A 15,889-nucleotide genomic window follows, 5' to 3' on the forward strand; every position below is an offset into this window, starting at 1 on the left:
TGTCATAAAGAAGCTTCCATCAGGATTGGCTGAACTCAAATACATAGGGCAAAATCTGTGCAAGTTGGGAGCATTGGAGTACAAATGAATTAAAAGGGACTGTGGTAAATGCCTCCTGGGATGAAGATGATATCATCAAAATAAATACAGAAATGGGTGATTTTTCTGAGAAGATTCAATGCCATGCAAAGGCAAGACCTTCATTTGTGGTAGTCCTGTCTTTATAATCATATAGGAGACATTTGTATATGTATGTCAGCGAATAGATACCTACTTGAATAGAAAGATAACAAACATTTGGACATATCTCTAAAGTCATTGTGTACACATTGGGATTCAAGTTTTTTCAACAAAACTGGATAAATTAAATCCTTGAAAATAGGTTGCAGTCCTGGGATCACCCTAGGAGAGAAGCAACTGGAACCTTTCAGTTGGTGAACAAAGCCAGAGGATGCTGAAGGAGCAAACCGCAAAAATAAGCATATTTCTTGGAAGACGAACAATTATTGAATCCGATGATATGAAATGTGTAAATGCATGGCTTATCTCACTATACATTTTCTCCACTCTAAAAATAATACCTTGTGCAACCTCAGAGAGGCTCATTCTGAAGACTTGCTTACTTTCATCAGTGAATGATTTTACAGAGTGAAATATCAAGAAGCGTTTTAAGATTGCATTGACTTTGTATATTGCTCCTGATATACAAAACATATCATTTCTAAAAGTCAAGTTTATTTTTTTTTTATGTAATAGACTTGGTTCCCCAGTAGAGTGAACTTTTCATGAAAGCCTTGGATATAATTGAGTTTTCTTTCATGTCTTTAAAGCTTTTTAAAATTCATGAATTTTCTTATCATTTTTGCAGCAAAGCAAAAGTATTTCCAAATCCTTTTTGAATTTTGTGTTTAATATTAACATATTTAAAATGTTATAGAAATAGCTGGAGTGGAATAAATCTTACATAAGAAAGTATTTGATTTTTGATGCATTTTAATGTTATAAATAGGTCAGTTATTCCTATTAAATCAGTTCTGTTACCTGTCACAGAGCTGTCTAGATTGTCCATACTGGATCCGGGTGTCTGCTCTAGTGCTCTCAGGGGTCTGGGGATTTCTAAAGCTTCCTCCTCATCATCAGCGTCATCATCTGGAACATCTGTTTCCAAATCGGAAATCAAGGCTCCGGACATGTAACCTAATGGTGGAACCGGGGGCTGTGGAGGTTGATTATTGCTTTGAATGTGCCTAGAATTCAAATGGGGAGAAAAAGGGAATTCATTAACATCCTACAAAATTAGAATGAAACAGCATGTTACGGTGACTAATTTTGTCTTCTTGCTTTCTATTAACTAATTTTGGAGCTTACAGTGCTTTTCTACATTTCAGCAGAGATAATGGGCTATGTATACATGACTAGTCAAAACAACAATATAGCCTCTTAAATTTCTTCCGTTGGTATTTATGGGGTAATATATGGAGAAAAAAAATACAGACCCAACATTTTTGCATAAATAAATCATCCAAAGGCAAATGTGAGTATTTGCCACATATAACTGTTTAAGGCTTTTTTTTGGTCCCCCCAAAACATAATAATTTTGTTTCCAGTTTAGTGTCAAAATTCTACTCAGCCTGTATAGTCCATGTAACCTGCTGGCCCTTATGAAGAAAAGAAAGGTTAATACCAATAACTCTTCTTACAGCCAGGCGCAAGTTGCCTGCCCTTCAAGGCATTCTTCCTACACATCCCCCATGAATCAGGCTAAGTCGTTGTTTCTACTTTAACCCCGTTTAAAGTAGGATTGGCTACTTTGTGTTCTAGCTACTTATTTGTGCCTCTGTTTTACCCACCAAAGTCTAAAATGCCTCAAATTAGAAAAAGTTCATCTCAGCACTCTGTGTTTACAACATTGGGTGTGCTAAACACATCGTTTGCAATGCATGTGTAACTTGTGAAGTAGACAGAACTTGCATCATCACCTTTGTCTTTTATTAAAGTGAAGTTCAAACTTAAGTGACTTGTTTCAAATGACATGGCTAGAAAAATGCAGACCTGGACACTGGGGTTGTTGAATCACTTTGTGACTACTTAAGAATTTCTTCTAATTATAAATGCCACGATACATATGAAAATCATTGTTATCTGTTGTTGTCATTAAGAAGTGAATATACCACATGTCTTAAAACATTGTCTTTTTTTTTTTTTTTTTGCCTTGATACAAAGTACTTAAAAGACATAGGCTATTTAAGGCACATGTATGTCAGGTAGTATGCATTTTTACCCTAGGTTTTAAAATTAAAGATACAAGATGATTTTTAATACTTGCATTTTTGGGGAAAATATTTACTTCTTCCAGAATTTAACAGTCCTCTCCCAACGGCGTTCTTAAACTGTCAACCAACTCCAATGTTAACAACATTCTAAATTTTTCAAAGTTAAAAATAAAAAAACAGGGCAGCTCCCGTGGCTCAGCGGTTTAGCACCACATTCAACCCAGGGCATAGTCATAGAGACCCGGGATTGAGTCCCACATCGGGCTCCCTGCATGGAGCCTGCTTCTCCCTCTGCCTGTGTCTCTGCCTCTCACTGTCTGTGTCTCTCATGAATAAATAAATAAAATCTAAAAGAATAAAAATTAAAAATAAAAAAGCAAACCCAAACCCTAAAATGTCACATTTTTAATTTAACAGATCAAGAATCTGAGCTCCTAAGTCTTTATCTGGTACTCATTATAGCTCCTTCATGCAAAAATCAGGAAGTCTCTAAACTATTGGTACAGAAAATCTTGAATGTTGATGATGACATCTTGCTGTAAATGTTGCCTCAAATTTTGTTTGTGAATCGAGGATGGACTAAAGTCATGAGCAAGAGAATATAAGATAATATTTATATACATTATTCATTCTCCTCTAATGGTGTGCACCTAAGAAACCAACATTCTAGTCCTACATCATTGCTGACACCTCTTGAATGGAACAGGTATACAGTCAGGTATAAAATGTCCTCCTTGAGTTCAGCAGAAGTAGGAGATAAACTGAAATAAGAAGAGGGTGTAAAACATTTATAAATCTCTTGTAGTGAGAAGCATTGTGCTATGTACTACATGGGTCAATATGAACAGAATCTCTGAAGGTGGAGCCTGGAAATGATAATCTTTTAAATGTTCCTCCAGTGATGTTGAAGGGCAAGATCCTGTGCGAGTACACACAAGCTCATAACTTTTACAAAGGGCATCACTAGGGAATCTCTGGAGGATTGTTGCAACTTAACAGAAACATACTCAGCGAAAGAAACAGGGTTTGCCCTATGGGTACCTGGAGCAGGCAGAGAACTTGTTTGTGCACTCATTTAGCAAATATCTATGCAACACTCACTAAGGGAAGTGCTCTTCCAACAGTGGAAAGACAGTGGTGAACAATTCAGGTGAAAACCCAGGCCCTTCTGAATAAATAACAGCAATAATACACCTAGACACTAGACTAGGTCCTATATAAAAGCAAACCCATCTCACTGTTTTTTTTTTTTAATTGTAATGTTAAGTAATCTTTACACGTAACATGAGGCTGGAACTCAAAACCTCAAGATTAGGAGTCACATGCTTTACCAACTGAGTCACACAGAGCTCATTTGATTCTCACAAAAACTGTGATGTGTAAAACAGAATTTGATCTTGCCCCAAAGAGAAGTTAGGCTTTTGCCATGTGTTCCAGGGACGTAACCTCTCTCTAAGTTCTAGAATGTCCTTTTGATAGAAGTGTCTTTGTTTACCTGGAGACCATAGACGTCTCCAGAAAGTCTAACAAAGTGATTTGTGGTAGGGGCTTTCAGCTTGCCTTCAGGAAGGGTGAGAGACTGAGGTCAGCCATGCAGATAGCCAACCCTGTCTATGTGACGAAGCTGCAAGAAAGACCATGAAACTCAACGTTCCTATGAACTTCCCTGATTGGCAATACTCCGTGCATATTGTCATATGTTGTTGCTGGGAAAGCGATGCTTTCCACAACTCTGCTGGAGAGGACTACTGGAAGTTCTAGCTTTGGAACCGTCCTGGACTCTGCCTGTGCATCTCTTCTCTTGGCAGATTTTAATCTTTATCTTTTCAATACAAAAAAACCATATCTTTCAGTATAATGGTATCCAGTGAGTTCTATGGATCCTTTCCTATGAATTCTTGAAGCCAAGGGTGGTCGGCTTGGATACTGTGTTCTCACAGAGTGTATAAGCTAATTGGTATCAGCATCATCGTTTTACAAATGGGGGATGGAGGGATCCCTGGGTGGCGCAGCGGTTTGGCGCCTGCCTTTGGCCCGGGGTGCGATCCTGGAGACCCCGGATCGAATCCCACATCGGGCTCCCGGTGCATGGAGCCTGCTTCTCCCTCTGCCTGTGTCTCTGCCTCTCTCTCTCTCTGTGTGTGACTATCATAAATAAATTAAAAACAAACAAACAAAAAAAATGGGGGATGGAAGCACAGAGATGTTAAGGGAGTTGCTCATTGTCATACAACCAGTACCAGTGGTTCCAACCTCACCTGCCCTCAGTCAAATGGGGGTTGTACTTATGTATCAATGTATTTTAAAGTTATCCCAGTGATTCCAAAGTGCAGGCAAATTTGAGGGCACCTGAGCTGGAAACTGTGCCTTAGATGATTAAAGTACATGGCTGCGTTAGTTGACTTTGAGGAAATCCTTTGGCTCTTAAAGCAGTGGGCTTTGACCCAAATAGCAGTATTTTATGAAGCAGCCTGAGGCAAAATAATACTGTTTAACAGTAGATTTTCTTTGGTCCTTGAAAAAGACAACTTATGATTGAGAAAAAAAGGTTTAAAGACCTCTGGTTCCAAGAAAAGAACCTATGTTCGTAATAAGCTTTAAACAATAAGCCTGATTTTAGTATCTCTTTGTATATTTTGCTATATTTTTAAAATAAATAGTGCGTTAACACTGAGAATGAGATTTACCTCATTATCAACTATCCCAGTAACTAAAACTATCAAAAAAAAAAAAAAAGCAAATGCTATCTCATAAAAATTTAACTTCAAACACATCATGGAAATCAATAGAAGATAATCAGAGGTATGTCAATTGAGATTTCGTTTTCAAGAGCCAGACTTACACGTCACTGTTTGGGAAAAGAGAGAACACGTGGGGGAAAAATGACGACAAAATTGTGAGAGCTCATCCCACTTGTATTTTTTCCATACCTACACAGGACACCTAAGTAGATTGCTGTCTATACCTTAGGAAAGTGTGTGGATTGGTTAGAAAAAAGGAATTTGGGATTTCTAATTTATTCTTGGTTTTATTTTTTAATGCATTTACTAATACTGCTGGGTTTTTTTCTGTCTCATTTAATTCAGCTCAAAGGTCTTTTAATAACTGACACTGACCATATGTGATTTGCAGAAGCATACATTTACATATTCACGACCACATACAGGATTAATCACAGGCACTCTGAAGAATCTAGAAGGAGTTTTTTATTATGGCATTGGAAGTGAGTTCAAGGATAAGCTAATTGAAGCTAAACTGTAAATTAGAAAAAATTCTGATGTAGCCAAAAGCAGTGTAACCTGAAATTCAGCAAATCTGAATTCTTGCTCCGGTTTCCTCTTTAACCAGTTATGTGACTTTGATCAAATTATTTAACAGGTCCTTAGCCAATTTCTTTATCTGGATGATTAATGAGTTGCACAAAAGCACTTCTAACCTCAGCTGTATGGCTCAACAAGAACTTCTTGTGAATTTATCATAGAAGAATATTTCCCCTATCCCTGTGCCGAAGGCATGGGTCCTCTGACCTAATGAAACTATTTACCATGTTTGCTTTGCTATATCAAACTGATAGGCTCTTGTCAACTCATCCAGGTGAGCTTGCAGCATGGGTTGCATCTCTTCCCGTGGGGATGGAGTAAGAGTTGCAGTGGACTGCTGTCCGAAGGAAATAGCAGGAGAAGAAGCCACGCCTCGGACAGGAGGTGTTGGGACACGATCATCATCTTCTTCCAGTTCATCTTCCATACCCTGGTGTAAGTATGTTTGTACCGGTAATGGTGGGCACCAGCTATCACTGTCATACCTGAAATTAAATGAGAAAGAAAAAAAGCATATTGATACATACACTCATACACATGCGCACAATTACACTGGCAATACGTAACAACCACAACAGTAACAGCAGCACCTAAAATGTTCTCTGTTTATTTTGTCCTGATTTCAATTTGTTGGTGCTACCACAGTACATCCTCTGGCTGTTATCTTAATTTCTAATCATAATTACATCTGCTTTCTCAATATCTCAACTTATTCTTGGAAGATCTTATTAGCTAATTGTTACCCCATAGTTACAAAAGGCAATAACTTCCCAACAAAGTTACTCAAGTGGAAAATCCAAATTGCCAATTAAGGACAATTAATGAATTAATTTAGTGCTTGTAGATTTAACTACTCTCTCTGCTGTTCGACCCTGTATACCAGACTATGCCAGTACTGATCGTCAGAGAAATGTCTGGGAATTTTACTTACTCTCATTCTAGATCTATGCCAACCGTTCAGTCCATATGACATGTCAATCATTAAGATTTTGTGCTACAAAATGTATTCAATGGCCCTTTGATACTTTTAATTCTCTAATTTTCTCAGTGGAGACTTATGTTTCCCTATATCTTGACATCTAAGATCTATAAAACAAAAGTTCAAAAGCTAGCCTGAAAAAGTTTATATTAAAAAGAAAAATAATATTTTATTAAAACAGTTTGTTTTTAAGGACTCTGGTCAGGGAATACGGAAAATTAATTCAAAGTTTTCATTGTGACGCATCAGTGGCATTTCTGTTTTTACCTTCTCTATATACTATTATTTTCATAAATCAAAAAGATCCTAGTATACTTTTAAAAGGAGGCTTAAGAATAGGATAAACAATATTTTTGAATGTAATTGTCCTATAGATTCCACTTCTTAAGTATCTACTGAATCTCCTCCTTCATCTCTACTTCCATAATCACATATAAGAATTGTTCTGATGTGAACTAGCCTAGCCCATTAGCTTTCCTAGTCTCTTGGGACATCATCTTCACCTCTTCTATCCTATCTTCCATACAGGCAATGGGATTATATATTCTAAAGTCCTCATCCACATCATACCTGTGCTTTGAATTATTCAGTGATTATCACTAATAAAAGAAAAAGTTCAAATTCGTTAGCAGGGCCTAAAAGACCTTTCCCCATTTGACTGACCTGTCTTTCTAGCTTAACTGCACACACTATTTTCCCAATATCAGCCTACTGTGTGTTTTTTCTAAACTCTGGGTCTCTAATTACTATCCTCACATCATCTGCCTGTGAGCTTTTTGTCTTCCCTCAGGTTCAGTTCAAATGCCATTAGTTTTGTGAGGTGTGCTCAGCCTCTGCCATATGGAATTGATTACAATTCCAAAATACTTATATTATGGTACTCCCCATACTATACTGGTATTGTTTCTGTTTTTCCTACTGTCCTGTGAGCTCTCTAAACTCAAGAACTTAGTATTCTCAACTTTGCATTTCCAGCACCAAATGTAGTACCCAGGATATAGAAGATTTTCATTAAAGAAACTAAAAATTGAATAACTACTACAAATATATATTACAAGTGTTTTTGTATATATATAATACACTCAAGTGTGTGTGTGTGTGTATATATATATATATTAATCTCCCTTACAAATGCTAACTTGTAAATGTCCAGATGATTCTTGAATATTTTTACTCAAGTATCTTTACTTATCATGCTTAAAACTGAATTTATTTCAAAACCTACACACAGATGTTTGCAGCAGCTTTATTCATAATTGCCAAAACCGAGAAGCAACTAAGAAGTACTTCAGTAGGTGAATGGATAAATAAACTGTGACAAAATTCACTCAGAGGCCAAATTCTAAACTTCTCCAGATAATGGAATATTTTTCAGTGCTAAAAATAAATAAAACATTAAGCTATGAAAGGAATTGGTGGAAACTTAAATGCACATTACTAAATGAAAAAGGCCAGTGTGCAGTGGCTACATATTATATAATTCCAAGTATATGACATTCTGAAAAAGGCAAGACTATGGAGACAGTACAAAGATCAGAGGTTGCCAGAAGTTAAAGGAAGGGAGGGATGAATAGGGAGAGCACGGGGGATTTTTATGACAAACTGCTCTACATGATATTATAATGGTAGATATATGTCATTATACATTTGTCCAAGCACACAGAATGTACAACACCAAGAGTGAATCCTAGTGTAAAGCATGGACTTTGGGTGATACTGCTGTATCAATGTAGGTTCATCAATTTAACTGTGTATCACTTTAGTGGGAAAGTAGATAGTGGCAGAGGCTCTGCATGTGTTGGGGCAGGGAGTTTATGGGAAATCTCTGTACTTTTTGCTCAGTTTTTTAGTGAACCTAAAACTGATCTAAAAAATAAAATCTATTTAAAAAAAATCCTTGAGTTGATCATCCATTGATTCGAGAACCATTTGTCAGGAAATGGCATCTATTTACAGAGCATGCAGACTGATCCAGTGAGGCAGACTGGTATCAAGCAAATAACCAACAATAGCAGGTACTACGGGAATAGGGAGAAGGCAAGCCTAAACTAGTTTGGGGGTAGGGCAAGTCTATGGTCTATGCTAACTATAGGAAAGGGGGATATTCTCTGTAACACATGTGGGGGCTCAGAGAAAGAGAAAAGATAATAGTATTTGAAGAGCTCAAATAGTTTCATAACTGGTAAGAATGGCAAATAAAGAGCATTGGCCATAGATGGCAGGATGTGCCAGGTCACACAGGGCCTCATCAGCCCTGAGGAGGACTGGAAGTGATGTTACTTTTTCATTTAAATTCAATTTGCCAACATATAATATAACACCTAGCGCTCATCCTACCAAATGCCCTCCTTAGTGCCCATCACCGTCGCCCCCCTCCCACCGTCATCCCATTCCCCAACCCTTCATTTGTTTCCCAGAGTTAGGAGTGTCTCCTGGTTTGTCTTCCTCTCTAATTTTCCCCTACTCAGTTTCCTTCCTTTCCCTTACAGCCCATTTCACTATTTCTTATATTCCACATATGAGTGAAACCATGGGATGATTATCCTTCTCCAATTGACCTATTTCTGTTGTGTACAAAGTTTGCAACCTATGGTTCCAGTTGGATTCAGTGCTTCCAGTTTTTCCCATCCACTAATCAATACCTCTTATAAACTGATCTATGAAAACATCATGATTGTTTGAATAAAACATTCACTTCCATTCATTCTATTCTGTCCACTAAATATGTCTAAGACTCAAATTACATTTTTAGATGTTTTTTTTTCCCCAGTTTCTCAACAAGAATCTTCTACTCAATATAAATTGGTTTGTTTTCTTCTTCTTCATCAACATCATCATCTTTTTTTTTTTGTACTTTTCCATCATGGTCTATTATTTTAAAGTATTCAATTTACTTTGAATGAACTGTACTCCTCCAATTTCACCTACCTTAATCTTACAAATCCTTCAAGCTACAGTCTATATCCCACGTCTTTTTTAAAGATTTCCCAGATGAGCCCAAATAGCACTAATATATTACTCTTATGAACTTGCACATTTACTTGCAAATTGATTATACACTATGTTATGCCATTTCTAATGTTGGTTTCTTTAGCTATTGTCTGATTTATTTTAGAATTTAACCTTTCACATGTTACTAGTATCTTTTCCTCAAGTGAATTCATGCTACATTAAAATTATGACATTGAATTACTCTTGTTTGGCCACACCTGACATAATACTTTAACAATGGTAGATGATAAGCCTATTTATTGATTTGAAATGAAAACACACAAACTGATTCATTAATAAGGATGCTTATGATTTGATGACTTGGACAGAGGTAGACAGTATAATGCTAAGTGAAGTAAGTTGGTCAGAGAAAGATAAATATCAAATGCTTTCACTCATACATGGAATTTAAGAAACAAAACAAATGAGCAAAGGAAAAAGAGAGAGAGTGAGAGAGAGAGAGAGAGAAACCAAGAAACACTCTTAATTACAGAGAACAAACTCATGGTTATCAGAAGGAAGGTAGGTGGGTGGACAGGTGAGATAGGTAATGGGGATTAAAGAGTGCACTTGTGATGAGCACTGGGTGATGTATGGAAGTGTTGAATTACTATATTGTACTTAATATAATACTGTATGTTAACTACACTGGAATTTAAAAGTAAAAAAAAAAAAGAATGCTTAGGTTTCTTTTCTTAACTTACTTATTTGACTTTAAATATTGTATTATAAAGTCAAACAAAAATATGTAAATGAATCCTAAAAAACAAAAACAAAAAACCCTACCCATTTTCAGTATGGAAGGTGAGTGCTATTATACTTCATCAATAGTTATAATTAAATTTATTCCATAAAATAGCACATTTTCCCCCATAAACTACAGCATGTATCTCCTTTGCTTACAGGGCTTATTGCAAAGGATCTCCTACATTTGAATAAAGGAAGAACTTATGCATATATTTAATTTTCAAAGGGAAGTAATTAATTATTCTCTATAATTTCCCCACTTCATAACTAGTAAACTATCCTTACTTCCAATAATCTAAAGGGAACATGTACAAGGAATGGAACTATGTAGAGAACATAAGAGAAAGAAGAAATAATATTATATGCATCATATGTTAAGGTTACATAGAAAATATTCTAATTAGTTGTACAAACTCTTTTTTATTATTCCATATCATCAGGCAAAGGAGAGCCCAGACGCATAAATATTATTTCAAAAAATATACAAACACATTGCATAATATATTAAATGACTAAAAAAATATTCCAGTAGCTATTCCACTTAGCTAGAATGGGTGTTTATCATCACTTTTTCTGAGTGTTTTACAAAGATAATGTAGAACAAGAGTGAACAAAATCCACCTATGCAGAACATAAGCAAAGCTGAGAGAAGTCTATTGGATTCATCTCAGTGGTTCATGCAAGAAGTGAAAAACTGAGAGAGAGTGAATAAAAGTTAGACTGGGAGAAGGTTGTGAGAGAACAGATGAAATAAATTGGGACACAGAGCATATTGTATGGTGAGGAAGGCTGTTCCTCATCTCTGAAGTTTTCGTATCTGAATCCATTCAGAAGAACAAATACTAGGTTTCATGCAGTTTCTGAAGAAGGACAAGAAAGTAAGAGATGACTCTAAATGTTAAGAAAAGTGTAGCTCAGTTTTTAGCATTTCCTTCACATTTACAGACACATATCTTATGTGAGGGATGGAATTTCAACTTTTTCTGGTTTATTTTTTTAGATTTATTTATTTCTTTGTGTGGAGAGGGGCAAAAAGAGGAGAGAGAATCTTAAGAAGACTCCATGCTGAGTAGAGGAGCCCAACTCGGAGCTTGATCTTAGGACCCTAGATCACGACCTTGAAATCATGACCCGAGCTGAAGCCAAGAGTTGAATGCTTAACTGACTTAGTCACTCAGGTGCCCTCAGGTGCCTGAGCTGAGGTACTAGTTTTTTCTCGTAGTAACATAAAGAAGACATAAGTCAGGTGCTTAACTGACTTAGCCACTCAGGTGCCCTCAGGTGCCTGAGTACCTGAGTAGTACTCAGGTACTACTTTTTCTTGTAGTAACATAAAGAAGACTGCAAAAATGCTCCTGAGCCAACTAAAGGTCTTTTGGTCAATAGTTCCCAGAAAAGCTTTTTTTTTTTTTTTTTTAACATATTATTGATGAAGTACAAGGCATCATATTGACTCTGTTGCCTGGTAAATAATGAGAAAGATGACAACAAATCAATGTTGCATGTGAACTACCTAGTTAATGGTCAGATTCAAATACTGAATTACTAATAAAAATACAATATAGTTCAATGCCCACAAAAGCTTGCCAATCTCTAATTGTAGCAACAAAGCAAAGCATCAGATTTCTATTGAATCTCTACTGAATTCTTCCTAGCATCATAAGATAATAATAAAAACAAATTTATAGCTAAGGATGAATACATTTTGATACATTTTTATCAGGCTGAGAGAGGTTTATTGATGAGAGAGGACATTTACCAGTGTTGCTATAATATTGAATTAACAAGTACTTTTCTATCTGGACAGTGACTTGATAACTTTTGCTATTTAGTTCTGTGTGTGTGTGTGTGGGGGGGGGGGAATGGCCCAGGAATCACTTAGAAAGAAATTTAATAATATTGAAGGTTTAAAAACAGTACTAAACATTGCAATAAAAAATATTCAAGATTGAGATTATTCTGGGGTATATTTCCAAAGTTTATCCCTTTCCCTCCACCCTACTGCCACTGCTTTATTTTACAGCCTTATCATTTTTTATGATACTGGCTATTCTCCTGCAGTATCCCGAATGTCATCTACCTGCCCCAGCCTCATGTCCTGCAATTCATCATCTATATCCAAAGATCAAACTCCCTAAATGACATACAAGACTTCACAGTTGGCCTCAAGGCACCTGTTCAGATTACCTCCTACCCTATGAATATTTCAAACCCAGCAAACGTCATACAACAGGTACCGATTGCTGAAGTATAGACACAAGCAATTAGAATGCAATGTGCTGAGTACTACAATAGTAAACTTAAGGAATTAAAAAATTAAGGAAAGGCAAGTCACCTTAACTAGAATAGGAGGGGGTTTTGAAGGAAGAGTGGGAAGTACTAAAGGAAAACTAATGGGGCTATTCATTTTTTTCTTATCTTTCATTTTATATATATTTTTTCTTTTGGCTACGGAAATTATCTATCTGCACAGCAAATGGTGACAATAGTAACATTTTGTTGTAGTCCTTGGTTAATAATTTATTCTGGCACCTAGGCTGCTTTAGATTAGGAACCATTGCTTGTCCTTTGACATTTCTGCTTCAAACTCAGAGCTGGCACCCAGCAGCCGGTTATACTTGGTGCTATTATTTGTGAATAAATGATTCAAGATTCACCTCAAAACTGAACTTCTATAGGATTGTCCTAACCTTACCTGGCATACATGGTTATCCTTTCCTGAATATAGATTATTATTTTGTATACATTGCTCATCTAGGACTTATCAGATAAAATTGTGTATGTGTGTGTGTATGGTATGTGTGTGTTTTGTGATCTCTACCTACCAACTGTGTGAACTCTCTAGATCAGAGATTAGATCTTCCTGAATAATTGTGTATTTGTTTCTTTCATCCCTGTTGCTTTTCTTCCTGACACTGGGATTAGCACTTGCTATTTACTTGAAAAAGATGTGTGTTGAGTAAGTTCCCTAATATATGTTAAAAGCAGCAGAAAGAAAAACTATGTATCACCATAAGATGCATGACCCTTGACTGTTAAAATAAAAATTATGAAAAACCAAACCGTGACTTCTAAAGTTTTTGTTGTTTGCACTTCAAGAGAACCTTAAACCTGCATGAGTTTCAAAACAAGGCATAGAAACAATTCTATATAAGAACTCATATGTAAAATAGTCAATGTAAGTATCATGAAGAGCAGATTATAAAATAATCTAGGAAGTGTTCAAAAGTCTTTCCTTTTTTTAAAGATGTATTTATTATTTATTTGAGAGAGAGAGTAAAAGTGCATGCATGGGGTAGGTAGGAACAGAGTTAGGGGAAGAGAGAAAATCTCCAACACACTCCTTGGGGTTGGGCATGGTGCTTGATCTCAGGACTCCGAGGTCATGCTCTGAGCCGAAATCAAAAGCCAGACACTTAAGTGACGGAGCCACCTAGACGCCTCTCCTTTTCAATGTTATAAGGGTTTGACGTTAGAAAAAAGGAAAATATAAAGAATTTATCAAGAAATGGACAAAGTCATCACAAATTGAATAATTTTAATTTATTCTTGTCATATTGATTTTAAATAGGTATTGTCATTACAAACAGCTGAAACAATATCCATTGAAAAACTGAATCCAAAACAAGAAAACTGAATTTTGCTGTCAGTTTACTAACAGATAAGACTTACCTACTAGTTTTGTTAAAAGTGATCATTTTTGCTTTAGGAAATATGAGCTACTTAAGGCAAATAAAGGTTATTAAAAACCAAACTACATGCTACAAAGACTTTGAATATATAATATTAAAATATGTATTTCTTTACCTATTTAAAGTCTCAAATGAATTTTTAGAAAACTTTTAGAAAGAAAGATTTTCTAATATCATACATCCTGGCTAAATATTAAAATAATTCAAAAATAACTTTATATTTTATAGGTTAATATTTAGAAAATAATTTATATCAAAAAATAAAACTGCAGCAATGTGTATTATTTCATTCATCAAAAGATATTTTCAATTCTGCTGCTGGACAATAAAATCAAGTGAGGAGTTTAGAATTTGTTTGGAATGAATTAGTATTATTTCAGTGGGTAATAGCTATTGTAGTCTGTTTCTTAAGTAGATGCAGTGGGAAAAGAAAAAGAGAAAGATTCCAAATTACCTACTTTATGCTTAAACATATTTGATAGTAACTATTTTCTCTTCCCAGTTTATAAGCTTTATTTTCTCATTTTCTGACAATAGCCTTTAAAATGCAGATTCCTAAGCCCTGTAATAATCTTTCCTTGTGTAATACACATCTCTGGTTTTTCTTTGACAGACTTCATGTGATATGGGCACGTTTACATTATTGATATGTATTATATAAGATCATGTGCAAAATTTAAGTTTTTAAAAAAGTCAGAGAAAAAAGGATGTCTTCTTAATTTCCTATTTCAAATGTGAACTTTTTAAAAAAGTAAAATGAGGGGTGCTTGGGTGGCTCAGTGGTTAAGCATCTGCTTTCAGTTCAGGGCGTGATCCTGGAGTCCTGGAATTTAGTCCCACATCGGGCTTCTCCCTCTACCTGTGTCTCTGCCTTTCTTTCTGTGTCTCTCATGAACAAATAAATGAAATCTCAACTTCGTTTTGAGATCGAGCCCCATTTTAGGCTCCCTGCTGTGCATGGAGCCTGCTTAAGATTTCTCTCCCTCTCCCCCTGACCCTCCTCTCTCTTACTTTCTCTCTCTCAAAAAAAAAAAAAAAGTAGAAGAAAGAAAAAAAGAATTAATCTTGAGATATCAAAGATGGCACATATTTAAAAAAAAAAAAGGAGATTGGGCCAAAATATTTCATGCATGTGATCTTTACATAAAATAGGACAGGAGACAAAACCATTATTGAAATAAATTGAGGTGTCTTAATATCTAAGTACTTCTGAATTTTAAGAAATTTGGAAAAAAGTAAAGCTGCCTTTATTATGTATTTTTCAGTTTCATTCAAAAGCAGTGGTGACCTGGAAATTGTGAGAAAGACAGAGCAATTAGAATTATTAAAAAAGACTGAGTAAATGTCTCATTTGCTATTTTTTTATTAGAGAATAAAAAGTATCAATGTCTTTCTGCTTTAAAATCAATTAACACTTTAACAGAGGAACACTAACTCTTGAGACCTATTTGAGAATGAATAAGGAAACCGGTCACATTTAAATGCCCTTGAAGGAAATTTTCTAACTTAGAGAGGTTTTTGTCACAGAATGTGTGTTGGCTTGAACAACTCTTTCCTTGTTCTGGCCCCTAAATTCCCATCAAAGCTGATGATTAAAGTCCCTGCAATTACACCATGTGATGGAGCTCTGCTATGGCCAGACACCAAGTCATTAGAAAACTGTGAGAGACGATGGAGAAGATTATTTTAATTCCCTTTTCAGGCTCACTCAGGAGTGGCTCTTTAGTTCACAGAGCTGTGGGTACTCGCTTTCAAACTAACAAGCAATATTATAAATGGAGTCTGCATTACCATGATTGCAGACAATCTAAGGCACTTGACGGCCAAGGATTCTAGGTTCTCAATATGTGCTGTGGTGTATTTATCATCTAAAATACATAGATGGTG

The 15,889-nt window shown here is 35.8% G+C and overlaps 1 protein-coding gene across 5 annotated transcripts in view; it reads right to left on the minus strand.

The window, feature by feature from the left end:
- ROBO2 (roundabout guidance receptor 2) overlaps positions 1-15,889 on the minus strand; it is a 581,315-nt gene that overhangs the window by 25,800 nt on the left and 539,626 nt on the right. For all 5 annotated transcript variants that reach the window (XM_055313854.1, XM_055313852.1, XM_055313851.1 and 2 more), the window contains exons 23-24: positions 5,818-6,078; positions 1,042-1,247 (exon numbers count right to left, since the gene is read on the minus strand). In XM_055313854.1, coding sequence (XP_055169829.1) covers positions 1,042-1,247; positions 5,818-6,078 — 467 coding nt within the window. The remainder of the gene's footprint in view (positions 1-1,041; positions 1,248-5,817; positions 6,079-15,889) is intronic.

Source organism: Nyctereutes procyonoides, unplaced genomic scaffold (genome assembly GCF_905146905.1).
Source record: "Nyctereutes procyonoides isolate TBG_1078 unplaced genomic scaffold, NYPRO_anot_genome, whole genome shotgun sequence".
Lineage (NCBI taxonomy): Eukaryota > Metazoa > Chordata > Mammalia > Carnivora > Canidae > Nyctereutes > Nyctereutes procyonoides.